This window comes from Apis mellifera, linkage group LG12 (genome assembly GCF_003254395.2).
Source record: "Apis mellifera strain DH4 linkage group LG12, Amel_HAv3.1, whole genome shotgun sequence".
NCBI classification, from domain to species: Eukaryota; Metazoa; Arthropoda; class Insecta; order Hymenoptera; family Apidae; genus Apis; species Apis mellifera.
Genome location: NC_037649.1, coordinates 8,012,881 through 8,034,459, shown reverse-complemented (window position 1 = coordinate 8,034,459; position 21,579 = coordinate 8,012,881). Strand labels below are relative to the sequence as shown.

Sequence of the window (21,579 nt, the reverse complement as noted above, 5' to 3'; positions counted from 1 at the left end):
TGTGTTTGATCAATTATTAATTATTACCTTATTATATGAAATTAACAAATTAAAAAATATCTGAAGAGAGTGAATAATATAAGAAGAAAATTTCAATTGTATTTATATATATGATTATATTTATTAATTTCAGAATTCATAGCAATAAGGAAAAGAAATATAACTCAAATTACTTATTTCTAAATTAAATTTTATAGAAAATAAAATAGTAAAATTTTATAGTAAATAACATAGTATCCTAATTCATAATACATAAATTCTACATAAATCCATGTATTTTAAATACCAAATATATTATGAATATTTTATGATATGATAACAAAAAATTAATTACCGAAATCAAATCATAAATATATAAATTTTGTATTTGCAAGAAAATTTCAATGTTCATAAAACTAACGTTATTATTTATTGCATTTTAGTAATAATATTTTTTTCATATTTTTCAAATTTATATATATTATTTTTCAAATGATATCTTATTAAAAATTTCTGATTTCATAATTACAATAAAAAAGAAATTTTTAATTATGAGAAATTATAATTTTAAGAATATTTTAATCAATATACTTGTTATACATTTTTTTATAAATGCGTAATTAAACTATTGACTATATTTTATAGTTTACGTATAATTTAAAAAACATTAGAGAGAAATTATATTGTAAATTCATCGAAGTATTATAAAAAAAAGCATGAAAAATATGTCTTTTAATAAATAAAATGTCATAAAAAGTATTTAAAATTAAAAATTAAATTTTTATTACTGTGTTATATTAACATTATAAAAAATAAATTTTTAATAAATATTGAAAGGTAAAATAGAATAATTAATTAAATATTTTTTTTCTGGTTAAATTAATTTTTAGATTATTAATATCAGAATTATTAATATCATCATAGGTTATTCTAATCTATTTTAATAATAGTTAATATAACAGTTAGCAATTTTAATTGATACTGATTTTTAAGAATGAATTTCTCATTATTTCTCATTAGTATTAATAAAATAAAGTATCAAATTAAATATTTTAACAGATAACAAATATTTTACATAATATTATTTCACATTTATACTAAGATATGTCTAATATCGCTAATTTAAAAAAAAACAAATTAAAAATATTCTTATATTACATCAAAGGATATACAGAAAAATTTGCAAGAAATTAAAGTGCCATTTTATGATAATTGCTTATCCTATTTTATTTTTTTTCAATGAATTTTTTACTTTGATTTTCTTCTTTTTTTTTATTTTTTAAATATTTCTTTAATGTATCGCTATCTTAATTTACTACACATACTTTCGGAAATGTTACAGCAATATCATTCTGTCTGAGATTAATCGGCAGTAGAGTACATTTAGTTTACAATGAATGTAATATATTCATTAATAATTACAATTATTAGAAATAATAATGTAATTTTCTATAATGTTATACATATAAATCACTTATGGCAAGGATTGGCCCAACTACTAAGTTATTTTAATATATATAAAATTATCCATACAATTTAGATAAGTTACATTTCGTATTTGGTTAGAAATAGAAAAAAATTATACAAAGAAAAGTTAAGCAAAATAAGAAGGTAATATTATTTGAGACTATACATTTAGAAACAAAAAAAATGTACTTTTTTTAAATAGAAAAAAATAAAAAAATTATTAATTATTATAATTTTAATCTTGTAAAATTTGATAATTATATGAAGAACAGAAAAAAACATAGAATAATATTTTATTTTTCTCATTATATCCAAGATATAACCCAAAAACGAAATTTACTCTGTATATATATATATATTTGCATATATATATTTCTTTTTCTTTTTATTTTATTAAATTTATATAATAATTAAGATGAAAATTTCTAAACAATTAAAATAATAAGAAATTATATGCTTGACAAAATAAATGATAAAATGAAAATAATAAAATTTAATGCATTACTGATTAGATAGCGTATCAATGGGCCTAATTAAAATATGAAAATATAAATTTATATTTCCGATTAACACATTTTTTATATTGACAATTAGCAGTTACGATATACGATCAAAATTTGATGTCTATAAATTCATTCTTAAACCTCATTCTTTAATATATATTATTGCAAGTGTATATCACTTGACTTTATTAATATTCTAAAGTTTGAATGATTATATCTGTCTACATTTTAAAGTTTGCAATAATGGCAATAACAATAGTAATACCAATAAATTACATAGCGCAATAAACAATTTTTTATCCCGCTTATGTATTTAATATAAATGTATATATATGTATATATAAATATATAATGTATAATATACATATATATATATATAAATATATATACAATATATTTTTTGTACCTAATACGTATACTACAATTTATTATCTAAAATCTACAACTCGATTATAATTGCTCTGCGATATCAAAGAATTTAGCATATACGCAGTTCATTTCCATTGCAGAATTTGGATATTTTTCTTTTTACAATATTGTATTAAATTTTAAATGAATTTCGATTATATTATAGACAATAATTATAACTATGCATGCTTAGAAGTTATTTATTTGAAATTTTTCATTTTTCTTGAGTAAATGTGCACATAAAAATTCCTAAATTTTTTTATTATATATAATTTTATTTTAGTGCTTTTGCAAGAAACCAATCTTCTTGCACAGATATTGTTTCACTTATTTTATAATTCTTACGTACGTTTCATTACATACATAGTGATATAGAGAGATAGATAGAGATAGATTGAAAAAGAAAGAGAAAGAGATTTCACTCAATTTGAGTAATGTTTCGGAACAATCAACTAAATTAATCTTACTGTTAACATTATAAAATATACAAGCCTAGCCTATTTCAAAAAATATCAGCACATTATAGACTTAATAATAATAGTTAATATAACAATAGTACGATATTCACTGGAAATATGAGACACACAACATGTTTAATAAATAAAATGTGCATATTATTTTAACAATAAAAAAAAATTGCATTTGTTGAAAATGCAAAATAAAATTCGACATTGTATCGCAGAAATTGAGTTTTAAGTTTAATAATTGAGTTCACAGTGGTCACTTTTTATTCAATAAACAAAATCCTTGAATTATATAAATTTATATAAATTATATAACTTTCAAATTATTAAAAAAACAACAAAATATTAAAAAATTTCTTTTTTCATTTACATTATATTTATTTATGATTTTGCTATTATATAAATTTTTTTGAATTAAAAATTTATTAATCATTATACTCAATAAAGAATAGAAAATGACCATCGCACTCAATGAAGAGTAAAATGTTTCAAATAAATCACGTAAATTAATTATACGTTAACAGGTACTTAAACTGTGATATATAATTATTATTATTATTATTATTAATATTAATAGTATTAATATCAATAATAATAATAGCAATAGCGATGTCTCATTAGGGAAAAGTTTTCATTGATCTATATCGTAAACGGTACATCGTGTGTGTGTGTGTGTGTGTGTGTTTGTGTGTGTGTATATATATATATACGTGGCTTTTTAAAATGCTACAAATCTCTTGCGTCAGATCACAATAAGGATAATATCACACATAAAAGGACAAAAAAGGTAGTTCTAAAATTGATAAAAATGATTGCGAAAGATGATTGTGAGAAAGTCAACTGAAAGCAGGAACAAAATGGATAGTGCTACAAATATAGAAATTCAACGCCCTATCCGTACTCTTTTTTAAGCAATACAAGAGAATGTAAGTGAAAGCTTTAATTTGAAATTAGATGCCTCCAAGGGGGTGGATCGGGGGGTGGAGGCAAAGGGACTGGTTACGGTCGGCAATGACCTCTTTTTCTACCACCTTCATTCCCATCTTCCTCTTCACCACCTCTTCTTACTTCAGTATAACGTTCACCTTTCACACTTACAATCTTGTTATCTAAATAACGTACTAATTTTTTTGGTTCCGTTTTCGGGGCGACTGGACGATGCTCACGTGAATCATCATCTCTATCAACGTAACTATATCGTGCGATGATACGTGATTTCAATTCCTCGTCATTTACTCTGGCCTTGTTACGACCATTTGGCTACAGAAAATAATTACGCTATTTTATTTCGTTTATAATTGCTTTAGTATAAAATATGCACATGCATTTAATATTTTAAATTAATAGTAAGTTATTTAATATCATGTAAGGCAAATGATATATTTTTTAATTAAAAAAAAAATATATATACTTTAGGCATAAATTCAAAACTAGATACTTACTGTTAGAAAAGTAAGATTACTAACAAGACTTTGTCCTGCTTCTTGTCTATGAAGTGCAAGCTGTGCTGCTTTTGCTATATCACCACCTGCAACTGCTAAGCAATGTCTAGCTTCTGCTGGACTTGCAGCTGGAAACATTTCTTGCAGAAGTGCTACTTGATGCCAAGATGATTCCTAATATATAATATATTGATATTTTAAAATTATAATATATAATAATATATATTAATAAATAAAATTTGTCATATAAGTAGAAAAAAATAAGACAATTAAACTAAAAAAATTAATCATATTAACTTTTTTGATGCTAAATTTTATTCTAATATTAGCTTATTGTTGTAAAATAGTATTATTTGAAAATTAATAATATAAAAAATCTTTACATGTAAATTTTTCAAAATTTAAATTTTAATATTTAAATTTTTCACATTTTAATTTTTTATGATAAAAATAAATAATCATGATGCAATTGATTTAATAAAATAAAAAAATATCATATATTTAATTTATAAAAAAAATTAAAAAGAGCTTACTTCTGAAAAATATTCTCCACTAGAATCACTTCCAGCATCACTTGTTTCTGAAAGATGATGAACTCTCATTCTTTGTGTACCAGGAGGTAACAAAGCTGTTAAACTAATATGACTCAAAGGATCCTGAGGTTGACAATTTTCATTTTCTTTAGTTTCTTGCCGTAATTTGCTTTCAATATCTAACAACCATTTAGATACTGCTTCTTTTTCAATGGTAGAAAACTCAGGAAGGCAAGCAGAAACCATTTCACATAATCCATCAACATCCAAATCTTCCTCAAGTGCACTTTCTTCTACCATACTTACCACATAACTCAAAACAATATCATCTATTAAACTAGAAATAATATAATATTTTTATAAATTACAAATATATATTAAATATATATAAATTTCATGTAAATTTTCAAATTATAAACATTTTTATTTTTCTTTTTTTTTTACCTTAATTGGGCAGTGGGTACCTCTTTCCTCACAAAACTAAATAAAGACTTTTTGACCAATTCTTCTTTTTCATCCATTGTACGATTCATTCTAAAAAATTTATAATAATCTATTAAATATAAAATATATTTTTTATAAATATATTTTTTTAAAAGTCATCTATTAAAAATATAAATATAGATTCAATCTGTTACTTTTCTATTTTATACAAATTTATTTTTTAAAATAATTAATTTATTAATAAATATAATTTTTCTTGAAATAATATTATTTTATTTTGCTAAAATAAAAATTTTATTTAATAATTTCATGAAAATAATATATATACTAATAACAAATACTACTAATAATAAATATTCTGTGAAATGCTTGATAATATTAATATATCATAAAATATTAAGCAAAATCAGTTTTATCATAATATGAAAATTTTATCATAAAATTTACATAGCAGAAAAAATAGAATAAAAATAATAATTTTATTAAAAAAAATTTTACAAGAAATAATTGTAAATAATGTAAATAATTATAATATATTAAATAAAAATTATAAGTTCTAACATAAGCATATCAATCAATTTCAATTTATTACGTAGCATATTGATGTCAAATTTTATCAATGATATTAAATTTGACATCAAATTTTATTTAAAAAGTTCAAATTAAACAATTAGTAGTTAAACAATTATCTTTCTAGATAGGTTAAGAGAAATAAAGCAAGACCAATAACACACAATTTATAACAAAATTGCATTCAATGAAGAATTTTCATTAATATTTTTATCTTATACAAGATGTCAAAAAAAATAATTTTTTTAATTGTATTGAATAAGAAGAATTAAATAACGAGAATTATTAAGAAAAATGTATGAGAAAGAGACAAGAAGAAATTGACAGAAAGGTGGTAGCAGCGCCGGTCACATCGAGTTCTTAACATTTTCGTTTATCTGCGATAATCGAAGGATTCCATAAAATAATATTGATATAATTCATTGTGAAAATAGGCACAAGTACGAACCTGATCTTATTCACTTGTTCGAAGTCCCCGGATTATACTTGAGGCTGAAAACTGATAAAAATTTCGTATACAAACAACGTTCCTCGATTTGACAGTTCGGTAAGGGGAGGGGTAAAGATAACGTGGCGCCATCGTGATTGCGAGTTGCGACCTACTTTGGGATCAAATCAGCAATCCTAATATTACAATTTTAATATTGATATAATTCAAAAAAGAATAATTATTATATAGAATAAAATGATTTTCATTGTATATGATGAATTAAAATGTATATTTTTTTATATAAATATAATAAAATCTATTAGAGTATGAATGTAAAAATTCAATTTACATCGAAACACTAATATCGATACTGTAACCCTTGGAATATTTGTTGCATAAATATTAATCAGTATGTAATTGAAATTATTTTACAAATAAATAAAATAGAATCAATTACTTTAAAAAATCATTTTAGAAAAATTATTACAAAATATATATATATATATATATACATTATAGTTAAAAAATTTAAAACTTTAAAAACAAATATATATAAATATATTTTTTATTAGAAAGATTCGAACTTCAATATTTAAAATTATAATATATAATTATATTGTTATAGTCTCAGTAATATAATTTAAAAACAAGAATTTTAATATTTATAATAGAGAAATAATAAACGTAAAGAAATTTTTATATCCCTATAAATATAAAAGAAATTTATCTCTAATATTCACGTTTAATTTAGAAATACACATATAATATATATATATATATATATATATATATATATATATATATATATATATATATAATATAATTATTTAAAATATAATGTTTTTTATCATAATTGTTATGATGTCTTTTATTATTTATTATGATGACTTTTGATTTCTCTTCTATATACTATATATATAATAACAAAAAGATCATAAGCAAAATTAGAAAAACAACATTTTTATTATATTATTACAATTCATAATAAATAATTAAAATATTAAAAAATTTTTAGAGAAAAAAGAGAAATAATACAAATTATTTTGCTATGTACTATTATAGCAATTTATTTATAAGACATAATTTCACATGTTACAATGTACATATACTTTCCAATCATATATAGATTTTTACAATAAAATTTTGCCTCTAATTTCTATGTAATATATACCATATACGTAGAATGTTACTTTTACATAACGCTTACATACAGGTATAATAATTTTTTTGGAAAAAATATACATAATAATCTTTAAAAATCTAAGAAAAAGATTACAATGTAATAAAAAATATAACACTGAATTATCAATTTATTAATTTTGCAATTTGATATAATATTAATTTTTTATGATTAATATATTATAAATGCATTGATTTTTTATTAATTTATTAGTAAAATCAGACATACCATTTCAAATAATGCATACATACAATATATATAATAAAAGAATACAATAAACAAAAAAAAAAAATAAAACACAAAAAAACATTTATTTGTTGTACTGTTTCTTCATTAGATTATACTGTAAACACTTTTCAAATTAACAGGTACAACTTTTCATTAAAGAAGCAACATTCTTTGTATGTTGTTAGCATATTTGTAATAGAAATAGAAAGGTAATCTGTAAATTTTCAACAATGATTCAAAGTAAAAATTGCATTATTTAAAATGATTGATCAACTTCTACTTGATTACTGAAGTTAATCTGTGAATTACAAGATTATAATATAAAAGTGTAGATCGAGTTTTTTTTAACAAATAAATTGTAATAATTAAAGATATTATAATAAAGACGTTGTAATAATTAAACGTCAATGTCAAACTCAAATTTTTAATATAATAATACGATTAAACTAAAATTAGTTATAGGTACTTTTGTAACTATATACAATTAATTAGTAATCTTTACTTAAATCATATCTTCTGGCATTATTTTTTGTATAGAAATATCAGTTTTGAACCATGTACTTGGAGAAAATATTCGAAAGATATCCGATATATATTATAGTCACTACAATTCATGTAGTAAGTGGTAAAAATAGTTTTACTTTTTTATCGTTTACGTTCTATTTACAATGTAGATGAAATATTTGCCATATTACTCTGAATAAATGACATATCATTATACAACTCCACACTGTGTTTTAATTGATCAAATATAAATAAAATAGAATTTTCAAATTATGAATCTATTATAGTGATTATGAATCTATTATAATGATAGATTTTGTAAAACATTATCATAAAAATAATATATACATTATTTTTTTTGTATTAATTCTGAAAAAAAAAAAGAAAATAATCGAAATCAATATTCAATGGAGAATAAAGATCTCATAGCAATACTGGATAATTCTAAAAATCTATTTTAAAAAAATCAAACATAGATCTTATATCATTAAACAAACCAAGTACTGAATTCATTGATCATCTTACTAAACTGGTTTTTTTTCTTTTGAACATTGTTCTTTTTTCACTCCATTTCCTTCAAGTTCAACTGAACTATCCTCTCTGGTTTCTTCTTTGCAATCTTTGTTCGTGGCTATTTCAGTTTCTTCGACTATATCTTGTTCCTGTTCTAAAAAGTCCGTAGGTACGAATTCCATTTGATCTTCGCTATCATTTATATCGGGCGGTTCAGGTATCTCACAGAAATTAATTTCTCTTTCACCATCAATAGCTTCATTACCACCTGGATCATCTTCTTCATGTAAACTCATAAGTTTGTCAAAGTTCGACGGAGTTGAACTATCTTCATTATTTTCAGGAAATATCTCTGTAGGACTAAGAGGAATATCTAAAGGTTCAAGTTTAACAGTAGTAGTCGGTGATGTAGGTGTAACAGGTCGTTGTAAACGTATTTTAGTAAAGGGTTTTGGTTCAATTGGTTCTGAATGTTGTCGTTTTTGCACACGTTTAGGACTAGAAAGCGTAGAAACTCCGGAAGTGGAAGCTTTCTCTTTGGTCTCTGAAGCGATTCGCGAAACTGGTTGAGATATTATTGGCTTTGATTGTGGAATAAGTAAAGGTGGTTTTGAATTCTATTAAAAAAATATACTTTATGAAACTTTAATTAACAGAATTATATTTATTTAAAAAATAAAAAAATCATTATTCACCTGTGAAGAAGGATTGGGTCCAGCTAATCCTTTCACTTGTAATGCCTCAGCTGCATTCAATAGTTGGGGTAATTTATCATGAGCTACATTTACTTCTCCGCGATACATGAATTTGACTAGTGCTTCAACTTCCCAAAATTTAAGATCTTTCATTAAAATAATCGGATGTTGACATGGGTTTTCTCGTAATAAATCTGCGAGATAATCGCTACAAGATGACAATATCATTTTATGACACTTTAACGAACGGCCTTCACAAGCCAATGTAACATCAACAAATTGTTCAGAATCCAATAAAGATGGAAAACTGTTTTGCATATTACTATGATAACTGTTCCATCTCAAACAAACCTGAAAAATATATATTACATATTTTAGCTGCTATAAAATCTATATAGAAATATTGTATATCTCATTTGAAAGTTCATTACCTCTGTAGGTTGTTGATGTACAATATTATGAGGTACTCCTTGACTAGTTTGTCGTGGTGGCATTTTAATAGTTGTAGGTGCAACCTGCTTTACTTTTAAGGGAATTGTTTTTAACACAAGAGTCTTTGGTTGACGTTGCTGTTGTTGCTGCTGTGATATAGGTGCTGGTGCAATGTTTCTAATATGAGATCTTACCAAGGACTGCGCTGCTATTCTTATAGTTTTGCCAGTTGAATTACTCGAAGAAGGTGATTGTAATACTGAAAAAAAAACCATTTTCATTGTTCTAATCATAAATAGACATAATATATTTTATAAAAAGACAAATAATTTATTTTTTTTTTATTAAAATGATTCTCCAGAAGATATCAAAAAGATATTTTAAAAATTTGCACATGTAAGTATTTAATATTTAAAAAAATGAAAAATACTTTAATTATAAATTTTAATATTAATTTATAAAAAAAAAAGTATAAATATAAAACTTAATTTTATTTTATAATTATAATTTATATATACTATTATTTTATATAATAGTATTTGTTAATACCCTTTAAATAATTGTCACTTTTCCAGCATATAAAATATCTCCAATAACCAACTACCATTACCGTGATAATGACTGCCAATGAGTCTGCCACCGTGATGTACTCTAAGATGTCGATGAAGATTCGTTGTACCGCATTGGCGTGGATTCGCTCCGCCTCTGACAACAACCGCACCGCAAATTCGACATTGAGCTCGCAAAGGATCATTTGCACATAGATCAAAATGTGCCCAAACTGCGCTTGGATTTGTCATCGCACGAAGGCTACGTGTATGGGAACGAACACGGTGTGTAGCACCTGCATGACGATTAGTCGAAGGTGATAGAGATGGCAATTCAGCCGCCTCTAAATAAAAATCTTTTTCATCTTCAGGTTCTTGCTTCATTGCGATATCCTCGAGCCGAATGGCCTCCACGATATCCTCGTTGGAAGACGTGGTGACCGATCTGTTGCAATTTCGATTAGGTTGCTGTCCCTGCAGGAGTTGGCGGCTAGTCAGCTTCACGGTGTCCTTGCAGGCCACCAGTACAAGCCGACCCGCCGTTGTAGCCGTCGTCTTCGTTCTTGTCGCGCTGCTTACGACTTGACCTCCACGCCAACTTCGCAGCGCGTTTTCTCTGCGAAAACGCGATATTCTAAGATAACGCTTAACGAAAAACATCCTTTTGTGTGGACATGATTTCACGAATTAATTATTTACATGGAGCAATATCTTTCTCGATACAGTAGATGTTCTAATCAATTTTTTTTTCCAAGAAGAACGATTTAAAAGAATAAAGAAGAAAAAATGAACTATTATAGTAACAATCAAAATTCTATAAATAAATTCAAAAGCATTTAATTATTAATAATTTAATTATTATTAATAAATAAATTTATGATAAGATTTGTCGATTGGTTAGCTGAGAACTATCATCATTGTATAATTTCCTTTAAATATCAAATTGACAAAATTTGATATTAAATTACAATTTTTAATTAAGCGAAATAATTTTGTAAGAGAATGCGAATAAATAGATATATAGAATATCTTTTTATAATATTTATAATATTAATGAATTAAATGAATTAATATTAATTAAAATAATATATTTTCTTACAATATCTTGAAAAAATTTTATAATTAATAATATATTATTTATGATGATATAAATTGAATTTGAATATATCGACGAGAAATATATTTCATAATTCTGGATATAAGAATATTGCTCGTAAGGGAAAATATATTTAAATAGTCTGATACATATAAGTTTTTTGGCATGTAATATTACTATAAAAAGTGCTAAAGATAATCATACAGTGAGTAGATAAAATACATATGTGCGTCCACATTCTATCTTTCTCGTTTCTCAATGCCTCTTTATTACTCCCACTTCTTTTAGCACACTGTGTCATCACTCAGCAGACGACACACGGATAATACGTATTAACGATTTATCCGATGAGAATGTCTGATAGTATAGCACGTATATTACGCAGGTTAGATCGATATTGCATTGTAACGTAAAACAAACGATCAACGGTAAAAAAATTTAAATTTTTAAATTGCATTTTATAAAACTATGCATATAATTGAAAACAATCTAAAAACATCTACGGAAGTTCTACTCTATCTGCCTGCAAAGTTCTTTTTATTCCTTCTCTTCTCCCCTCCCTTTCCTGCTTCTAATCTCCCCTCCCTTTCACCACCACCAAACGACGTTTGCTGTCTCATTACGTTCCTTCGATCTTTCTCACTTCGCTTTTCTTTCCCTTTCTCCCTTGCTCCTTCTATCTTTTTCGCATTCTCTTACTCGCTCTTTTGTTCTTACTTAGTTCTCCCTCTCCTTCTTGCCTCCCCGAAGATCTCTCTTGAGCGACCGGCTATAAAATGGCAACCGTTGCGACTGAGCACGATATCGAGTGGCACACGCCACTGCTACGTCTACCGTACCTCTGTGCTTTTTTTCCTTGTGTCTTTGTTCCTCTCTTTTTTGTCATCTGTCGCAGCGTCACTTAATCCAATCCAGTCATTCGATTCGCGACTACGAACCGGTTCAATTTTGTGTTGTATCGCGTCAGAAACCGTTGTACCGACGACCACGCGACAATTTATTGACCCTTGCACGATTCCCAGGAGTGATATTCAAACTACACTACAAATTGTTCAATTTCTTTCACCGTGTTCTCGATTCTTTCCCGATCAACACTGGTTTCCTATCACGTTATTCTCGGCGTGTCTAATCTCGTTGCCGTGTAAATGCTAATAATTAAATCGGTATTGGATATGATCATCCATGTACGAGCCAACGACTACACAACGAAAGAAAATCGCCAAAAAATTCTGTTCCTTTTCTTTTACGGTACTCTTTTAATGTACAAATATGTACTCGAACGGAAGATCGTCGAATGTAAAAGTGTATGTAACTCGTGAGGGACGCGTTTGTATCTACTTGATCGACAGAATCGTTACTAAGTTCCGTGCAAGTTTTTTTCACGACACGTCTCGACAATGTGGCTCGCTACGGAAGCGAAACGATTTTCCCCGAAGCCGAACCCGGGAGTGACTAAAATCGAAATCGGTGGACGAACAGGGGCGCGTCAGGGCGCGCATGTGCGACGGCGCCGCCGGTCGTCGACGCATATTATCCGTACCGTGTTTCGTGTTGCTATCGTGTGCGCGTTCCCGGGTCTCTCTTCGCTAAGGAATTACTAACCGACCTGATCACGTTCGACTCACTCGAGCCTCGCCGAGCGAATTCTCATCGATCGGGAGCCGCTTCTACGGCTCTCTTTTTTTCGCGCGCATCTTTAAGATGCCCGCCATGTTGAAACAATATACATACAAGTGAAATGTCTTGCTAATTGCCTTACATGTTTAAATATGTTAGTTTACATAACAAATAATTTTTAAATTTTTCAAATTAAAATAAATGTGTGGTAATATTAATGTTAACTCAATCGAAAGAGTTCATATATTTTCAACGTAATTATTTAAGTGAAAAATTTTAATATTAATTTAAAATTATAATTTTTACAAATGCAATAACTATACATGTTTTTTTATATAAAAATAATTCTTATTTTAAGATCAATAATAAATCAATATAGATAATTCAATATGAGTATCGTAATAGATTTTATTTTTATTTAGAAATTAATTATTTATTATTAATCTTCTGGAGATTCATTTAAATTTTATTAATAATCATTATGATAAAATTTATAATTTTTTAGTTATATGAAAGAAATATGAATGCAATAAGTAAAAAGATTTCATTGAAAAAATATATATATTCAATTACATTCCTAATATTTATATATATAAATTTTAATTATTAAAAATATAAAACTTGAAAACACTTACTTTTTCTAGACGTGGCTCGTGTCTTCGGTCTCCTCTCTTTTTTCTCCTCTGGTAAATCATTTTCTATGTGAACTACTCGTTGTGGTACGTTTATGGAATTGTCAGTATTCCCTTCAATATCTATAAAAAGCAAAGTTTCTATTATATGATATTATTATATATGATAATATTATATGATGAGAACATCTCTCAACGTGTTTTTTAGCTAATAACTTTAGTAATATATTAAGATAGTAATATATTAAACAATTAAATCGTCATCGATTAACAAGTAAAGATTAACAAGTATAGATTAACAAGTAAACTTACTCGTTAGCACACAAGGTTTACCAAGAGCCAAGTAACGTTTCCTGGCAACTTGAGCAGCCGCAAAATCTGGTTTATGATTGTGTTCCATACGCACCCTTGGCTTCGTGCAACTCGTAGTTGTGATAAGACTGCCTCTACAGTGCATAGTTCTGCCGACGCATCTCCATCGGATATTGTATGGTTGCTTTTTATGCAATGTGTACATATAGCCATGATGAATTAATTTCGGTCCTCCCTTGTTTGATAATACAACCTATGATACAAATTTATTAAATTGATTGATATCTATTTTTAAATGAATAATTGTTAATTAAATTTGACAAAATTATTGAAAAATTAACTTATCATTAATATTTGATATTTGAAATGCTAATCAATATTTCAAAATATTGTATTTCAATTTTTTGCAAATTAAATTAAAGTTATGAAATAAAATTATGAATTGATTATGTAAATATTTAATTATATTTTGAAATAAGAGAACACATTTAAATATTTGATTATCAGGAATAAAATAAATGATTTTTATTTAAAATAATATTCATCTTGTCAATTATCAAAAGTATTTTATTTGTTTTTTAATATTTAATTTGTGAATTCATATAATAGCTAAATATTTATATAAATAATTTCATTATTTTTAAGGTTTTTTTGTCTCGTACTTCGGCTACATTTGGGTCATCGTCACTGGTATTCTCAGAAAGAACGGACGATGTGGAAGCTTCTTCCTTGATTTGTGTTTTGTTTTCGTTAGACACACTTTTAACACGTTGCGGCATCTTGTTCCTTATTTTTCTATTTTTCCTGTAAACTCTCAATCCAATACTTGTGTCATTGACCTAAAGAGATGATTGTTATTACTAAAAAAACATAAGTAAAAAAGTTTAACCACATATATGTACATATATACCCAAATAATCCAATTACTAATTTCTATTTTATTTACATTTTTTTTTTTTTTTTAGAGAAAGGTACAGTTAACACAGAATTCATTTTTATAAAAAAAATTTCTGTAAAAATATTACTATATGGTAAAATGATTATAGAAAAAGTTTCATTTTGAAAACTAATCGATCGGAAAGTTAAAGATTCATGGAGATCGTCGATCTTAAGTAATATACATACAGACATTGCACGATTTACGCAATTGCATGTTTGCTGGCTTCTATTACTGTGAAATCGTTCGAACTTCTCAGTGCCTATGCATGCGCTAAAAATAGTATAGAACAGAGAAATGAACAGTAGGTTTATAAAATCTTGAGAATCGTGCGTATTAGAAATTTTAGTATGTCTCGTATTTGTCTGCCGATTTTTTTTCTGTTTCCTTTTCCTTGTTTGTTTTTATCCCGCTAGCTTATTCCCACGGATCTAAAATTGCACAGCGAAGAAGCACGCGGAGAAATCATTTGACTCAAATTTCATTACAAAAATAAAGATTTCGTATTGTTATTTCATGGTGAAGAATTAAGAATATATCAAACTTCTGAAAAAAATAAGTACTTAATGATAACAAATTCTTTACAATATCATCGTAATAATTACATATGTATTGTATATATATACACTTATATATTATTCAAAAAAACAAAAATATTAAATTGCTTGAATTTATTATGTTTAAAAAAATTTTTTTTAAGCAACTTTTTGATTGTTTCTTTCTTATCAAATATGTATATGTATATAATATGTATTGTATCTATTGTATGTATATAGATTTATTGCTTTTTTATTATTCTTCCAATACTTTTTTATTGACATTTTATTATTATTGCTCACATATAGATATTTTTAGTTCAAAATTAAATTTTTTATAACTTAAGAAATAATCAATCTTTGGAAGATGTCTTATACAAATTTTATATATTCACAAAAATTTAATCAAAGATTTCTTTTGATCTTTCGTCATAAATACGAATTGATATTTATTTGGATGCATATACATTTGTTTATAAATCAATATATTAATATTTAAGATTAATTATTAATATATAAAATCAATATTTCTTTCTTTTTAAAAATAAAATTACTAAATTTTTTTATTGTAAAAAGTAAAAAAAAATTGAAATTTAATTTCTAGAAAGAAAAAAAAAACATTGCTAAAAAAATTCATATTCAGAATTAAATATCAATATTTCGAAAATGAAAACACATGACATGCGACATTTTCTCTTGCAACCAAGGATATTAACATCTTGTGTGATATATTCTGTATATCTAACTAATTAATATTATATATTTAATTGATTAAATTTTTTTTTTAATTTGTTGTGCAAAAAATAAAAAAATTTCATAATTATATAAATATATGATAAAAAAATATAATAGTAATAATTATAAGAAAATATCAGTGTTACCAAGTTTTAGAAAGTATACAAAAAATATTAAATAAAATATTTAAAACATTTACATAAATTTATAAAAATTAAGACTATTAATAACATAGACCTATTGGTACACAAAAATAAAGCGTTATACTAACTTTCATTGCATGAAATCATCATTTACTGTACGATCAAATAAAATTGCTTTTAAATAAAATGAAAAGTATTGGATTGTAATACTCACGTGTTATTGATGGGTAATTCAATCGCAAAATTCGTAGGAACAATCAAAATACTCTTATATGTGTGTAGATACAATATGTATTTATATAAATAAAATAATATCGTAAAGAAAGAAGAAAACGGCAAGAATTCTAACGTTTCTTCGAGGAATTTAATCGCGGTTCTCGATCCTAATCGAGATGAATCGATATTTAGGTAGCAAGCATGACCAATTTGTCGACCAGACTAGCTTATAGCCGTTTTCGGTGAAACTACTGAATGGTCAACAAAAATGGCGAAACTCTAGTGATTGGATTTTGCGCAATAAACGCCACGCTCTGGAACGTGGAATATGGCACCGGACAAGCGCAATCAATGAACGGCACTATGGCACCGTGCTGCACAGTTTATACGCGCGCCACGAACGATCATTTCATACTATTTACGCACTGATGGCGCGCGACATGAATTCATTATACGATCACCCAAGTTTTATACGTTTTACGATGTTATGTATCAAAATTCGCGTTGATGGAAACTGATACATAAAAAAACTAACAGCGATGTGCTTATGTCTTGATTATATAAAATGAATAATAATAATAATAATATATATATATATATATATATATATATATATATATATACATGTATAAATATACATATATATATATATATACACACATACATATATATGTATATTCGGAAATGCATTGTGATTATATATTTATAACATAAAAGAATTGAATTGTCTTCGATAACAAAGTAATAAGAAGCAATCGAGAAAATCAGTATGTGCGATAAAAGATTCTGGATTGATAAAATTAGGAACATCCGGATCATTATGGACAAAAGCCAGTAACTATATTCGTTATCATGACTTGTGATTGGATGGATATAGTATAGGAATATATATCAATATTCATCTTACTATCTATTGTAATTTATAATAAAAATAAGAAATATTTTTCGTTTATTTTGTACATGATGAAATTGATCATCAAAATGCCTGGTTGCATTCATTTTTAATATATTGTTTGTTTAAAAGGTATAATTGCATAATATTGAACGAAATTTATATTTATTATATTTTAGATACAAAAAATTGTAAAATACTTACTATTTTGGTTACACTTTTTTTATTACATTCTAATAATCAAAAATATATTGTTCTACTTTCTCTTTTTCTTTTTTTTTTTACAATAATGTTTTGTTACTGATATGCGACTGATTTTTTACCTCTTACTTTTTATGGCATCATACTGTCATAGACTAAATATAGAATAGATCTATCATCATACCGGACTTTGTGTGGTATGTTCTGAATTATCGATCATACACGAAGAAATCATATATGCCCTCTACGATTTAGAACCGCGAATTTAGAAGTTACATTCACTTTAATGATTAATATTGATAGATTGAAGTTAATAATAAAAAGATATTCTTTTTTTAAATTTTGATATATTCAAAATATACAAATGCTCACATTTATATAGCATTTATATAACAATTTGATTGCAATTTAATTAAAATTAAAAAAATTTATGATACCAAAATATACCAATATAATTTATATATTTTATGTAAAATATTTTGTATATTGTCAAAAATAAATAAAATTTTTTAATACAAATTTTTTTTCTTTATTTATATTCTTGAATCTAGTAAAATTAAGTACATTATTAAAAATACAGCAAAAAATAGTAAAGGTTATAAAAAGTTATAAAAATGAGGTAAGTAATAAATAAGTATATAAAATTTAATGAAAAATTTTTATTTTACGATATTTTCAAAAAATTTTACATGCCATGTAAAATTGTATTATATTAAATTTTTCTAATACAAAGAAATTCGAAAATTCCAAGAATTTGACGTCATTTCCAGGAATTGCCAAAATTCTTGGAAAAATTTTACGAACGACCTCCTGTCAATTTATGTTCTTCTAATACAAAGTCGAAATTTTAGTCAAAAATTTCGTACGTTCAAAAATTTTGAAAATTCCAGGAATTTGACGTCATTTCTAAGAAATTCGAAAATTCCAAGAATTTGACGTCATTTCTAGGAATTGCCGAAATTCTTGGAAAAATTTTACGAACGACCTCCTGTCAATTTATGTTCTCCTAATACAAAGTCGAAATTTTAATCAAAAATTTCGTACGTTCAAAAATTTTGAAAATTCCAGGAATTTGATGTCATTTCTAAGAAATTCGAAAATTCCAAGAATTTGACGTCATTTCTAGGAATTGCCGAAATTCTTGGAAAAATTTTATGAACGACCTCCTGTCAATTTATGTTCTCCTAATACAAAGTCGAAATTTTAATTAAAAATTTTATTCGATCAAGAATTTTGATTTATATTAGGAGAATATAAGCGAAAATTTTTTAAAATTTATTGATATTTATTTAATTGTTTACTTACCTTCACATTCTTACCTGGTCTACCTACTCATATTTTTTAAAAATATTTTTAGGAATCATTTTTCATCATTTTATTTATATCTAATAATGAAAGTTGATGTACTTACTTCTTTAATTTTTTAATCTATTCTAAGTCCAAAAATTATTATAAAACAACATAAAACTATAAAATATGTATATGTAAAAGTAGCCAATATGTATAAAATATGGAAAGAAATAAAAGTATATATAAAATACGAAATCATAATAATATTTAATGCCTTTGCGAAAATATAGAAAAATTAATTTATGTCTAAAATTAATTATTAATTATGATACATAAGAAAGTAAATATATACATATATTTGTAAAATATATATATATATATGATATATAAATATAAAAAATAAATATGTATAACATATATAACGATTTTAAATATTAAATTAAATAAATTTTATTAAGATTTTTGAATTATAATCAATAATAGAGATATGTATATAATAATAATAAAGTTAATCGAATATATAAGCAGTTTTTTGAACGTATAAATATTGCACAATCACAGATAAAGGAATCAAATAATATGAGAAGGACAAAGAAAGGATAAAAATTAACGAATTAGCGCCATCTTCAGAGTGGCGCAAATGAAACATTCTAAGAAAGGATAGAAAATAGAAAGAAAAGAATAGAGATAGAGTAAGAATTGACTTTTAGCGACATCTCTTGAATACTAAAAGCATCTTTTTATATATCTTTTGAAAAATATTCAACAGATGGTACTAATTGTTAATTCTTATTCTACTTTACTTTTTAAGATGTTTTCGCCAGTCAAAAGATGGCAGTAAAGAAGAATTCTTGTTTTATATCCTTTTCCCACTATTTCCTCATGTGTATCCTTATGTATTATCTTTATATTTCATTTGCAGCATTCTGAAGATGGCAGTGGTTCTCTAATTTTTATCTTATTTTTGTCTTTCTTCTATTATTTTTTCCTTGTTTATAGACTTGCTTGTATCATATATAATATATATTACATAAATTGAATACAATTTCATTTTTTTTTTTTTATAAAACTATAAAGCATTTTATATCATAAAATAAGATATACATAAAAGAGTAAAATGATTTTCTTTATATATATAAATATATTTAATATATAATAAATAATATTTTTGAATTAGGAAATTAACGAGTCTTGTTACTTTTAAATTATTTTTATTAATTGATCGTTTCAAAGGGCATGTTAAAAGATTTGTTTGCAATGGTTCATTATTTTTAATGTAATTTATAAGTAGTACAGTATAATATTAATTAAATCGATTATATTAAATATTATTTCCTTGTATGTATTGTGTAACCGAATAACGATATAGACAAGACTAGCAGGTGGTGACCCTCGATACTCCTTCACACATTATTTCCTTTTTATCCTTAATGTTAATTATTATTTAATTTTTCTTTCACATATCTTTTAATAGTTTTTTTCAATATTCAATTCAATTTCTTTTCACAAAATTTTGCTTATTTTGCTTCTTTTCTTTTCCATATCGCAACACTTATCTCTTATTTTCTTCCTCCCATCCTTCCATTGTATCTTGGCAGCGTTTTTGAACAATGAATAGAAAATATCGCAGTGAAATGAATATAAAAAGGAAGCCCGTTCAAACTTAAAGCGATTAATCAAAAAAGAATTGTACATAAGTAAATTACTTCTCCAAAGTCGAGAAAATCATGTAATGTGTATATTTGAAAAATGGGCGACCAATCAATCATTTTTTTAAAGGCACAGGCAACATATTAGCATACATAGCATAAAAGGAAAGCAATTGTGTACAGACTAGCGTCAATATTTAATGTTGTAAAATGAAAATTAATTAAAGTTTTTGTGGAGTATTTTATATGATAGAATTAATAATTAACGCATGTTTAAATATAATAATATAATAACTTATATTAATAAGAGTATAATGACGACAATTCACAAAAATCTGAGTAACAAAAAAATAATGGAACGCATATATTGTAATAAATTTCTATTTACATATAAAATAATAATCTTTTCTCACTATTGAGTATGTGCGAAAAACTTAAATAAAACAAAAAAATAAGTCGCCAATGCTTTTAAAATTTAATTTCATTACGAATGGCATAATATATCTATAAGATATCTAATGATATTTATGTATCTCAATTCATGTTTGCATAATAAATAATTTAAATACAACTTCTATTTAAAAAAAACCACCGTACCCAAATTTTTTTCATTATAATTTTTCGCTTACTACCGGTGGCAGTTCTTCTTTTTTTTTTTCTCAAGAAACCTTCAAATATATATAATTTTGTACTATTATTACTTATTTATAATATTTTTACTTCTATTTTGCAATTGCAAAAATGTTAATTATTATTATTTTTTAATATTCCGTTATAAAGCCAATATTTATAAAATTCACAAAATAATTGATTAATTGAAATTCAAAATTCATCATTATTGAAAGTTCCTTGAAACATTTGAATTTTTGTTTGAAATCATTTAAATTTTCATTTAGATGATAGTGAGATAATAAGTTTTAATAAAAAAAATTCATTTTTATTTTTAATTTGGGATTTTAAATAAATTTTAAATAAATTTTGTT

The 21,579-nt window shown here is 25.0% G+C and overlaps 2 protein-coding genes across 8 annotated transcripts; both read right to left on the bottom strand.

The window, feature by feature from the left end:
- Positions 1-3,724: 3,724 nt before the first annotated feature.
- On the bottom strand, positions 3,725-6,405 carry LOC100576619 (CUE domain-containing protein 2). The gene is made up of 5 exons (XM_003250553.4): positions 6,259-6,405; positions 5,241-5,330; positions 4,797-5,133; positions 4,264-4,437; positions 3,725-4,081 (listed from the first exon to the last, which is right to left on the bottom strand). The coding sequence occupies exons 2-5, from the start codon at positions 5,327-5,329 to the stop codon at positions 3,821-3,823; spliced, it is 861 nt and encodes a 286-aa protein (XP_003250601.1). The 5' UTR covers position 5,330; positions 6,259-6,405; the 3' UTR covers positions 3,725-3,820.
- A 1,889-nt stretch (positions 6,406-8,294) lies between these two features.
- Positions 8,295-17,804, bottom strand: LOC411361 (protein tramtrack, beta isoform). Of its 7 annotated transcripts, none has more exons than XM_016915446.2 (7): positions 17,661-17,804; positions 14,660-14,836; positions 13,998-14,250; positions 13,689-13,808; positions 9,792-10,051; positions 9,361-9,711; positions 8,295-9,282 (listed from the first exon to the last, which is right to left on the bottom strand). In XM_016915446.2, exons 2-7 carry the CDS (start codon positions 14,774-14,776, stop codon positions 8,677-8,679), a joined length of 1,707 nt encoding a protein of 568 aa, XP_016770935.1. In that variant the 5' UTR covers positions 14,777-14,836; positions 17,661-17,804; the 3' UTR covers positions 8,295-8,676. The 7 variants fall into 7 exon arrangements, with proteins under 7 accessions (XP_016770935.1, XP_016770934.1, XP_016770933.1 ...); XM_016915445.2 differs by lacking the exon at positions 17,661-17,804 and adding an exon at positions 16,563-17,104; XM_016915444.2 differs by lacking the exon at positions 17,661-17,804 and adding an exon at positions 15,123-15,569.
- Positions 17,805-21,579: the final 3,775 nt, after the last annotated feature.

What these genes read in the sequence shown, in the direction of transcription:
- LOC100576619 (XM_003250553.4), bottom strand. Translation starts at nt 5,329, where the DNA reads ATGAATCGTACAATGGATGAAAAAGAAGAATTGGTCAAAAAGTCTTTA. An exon ending in GTACCCACTGCCCAATTAAG is followed by an intron (nt 5,134 to 5,240) that starts GTAAAAAAAAAA and finishes TATTATTTCTAG; the next exon opens with TTTAATAGATGATATTGTTT. An exon ending in GTAATCTTACTTTTCTAACA is followed by an intron (nt 4,082 to 4,263) that starts GTAAGTATCTAG and finishes TATTTTCTGTAG; the next exon opens with CCAAATGGTCGTAACAAGGC.
- LOC411361 (XM_016915442.2), bottom strand. Translation starts at nt 12,322, where the DNA reads ATGACAAAAAAGAGAGGAACAAAGACACAAGGAAAAAAAGCACAGAG. An exon ending in CATTGGCAGTCATTATCACG is followed by an intron (nt 10,052 to 10,402) that starts GTAATGGTAGTT and finishes TTTTTTTTTCAG; the next exon opens with TATTACAATCACCTTCTTCG. An exon ending in GACCCAATCCTTCTTCACAG is followed by an intron (nt 9,283 to 9,360) that starts GTGAATAATGAT and finishes TTTTTTTAATAG; the next exon opens with AATTCAAAACCACCTTTACT.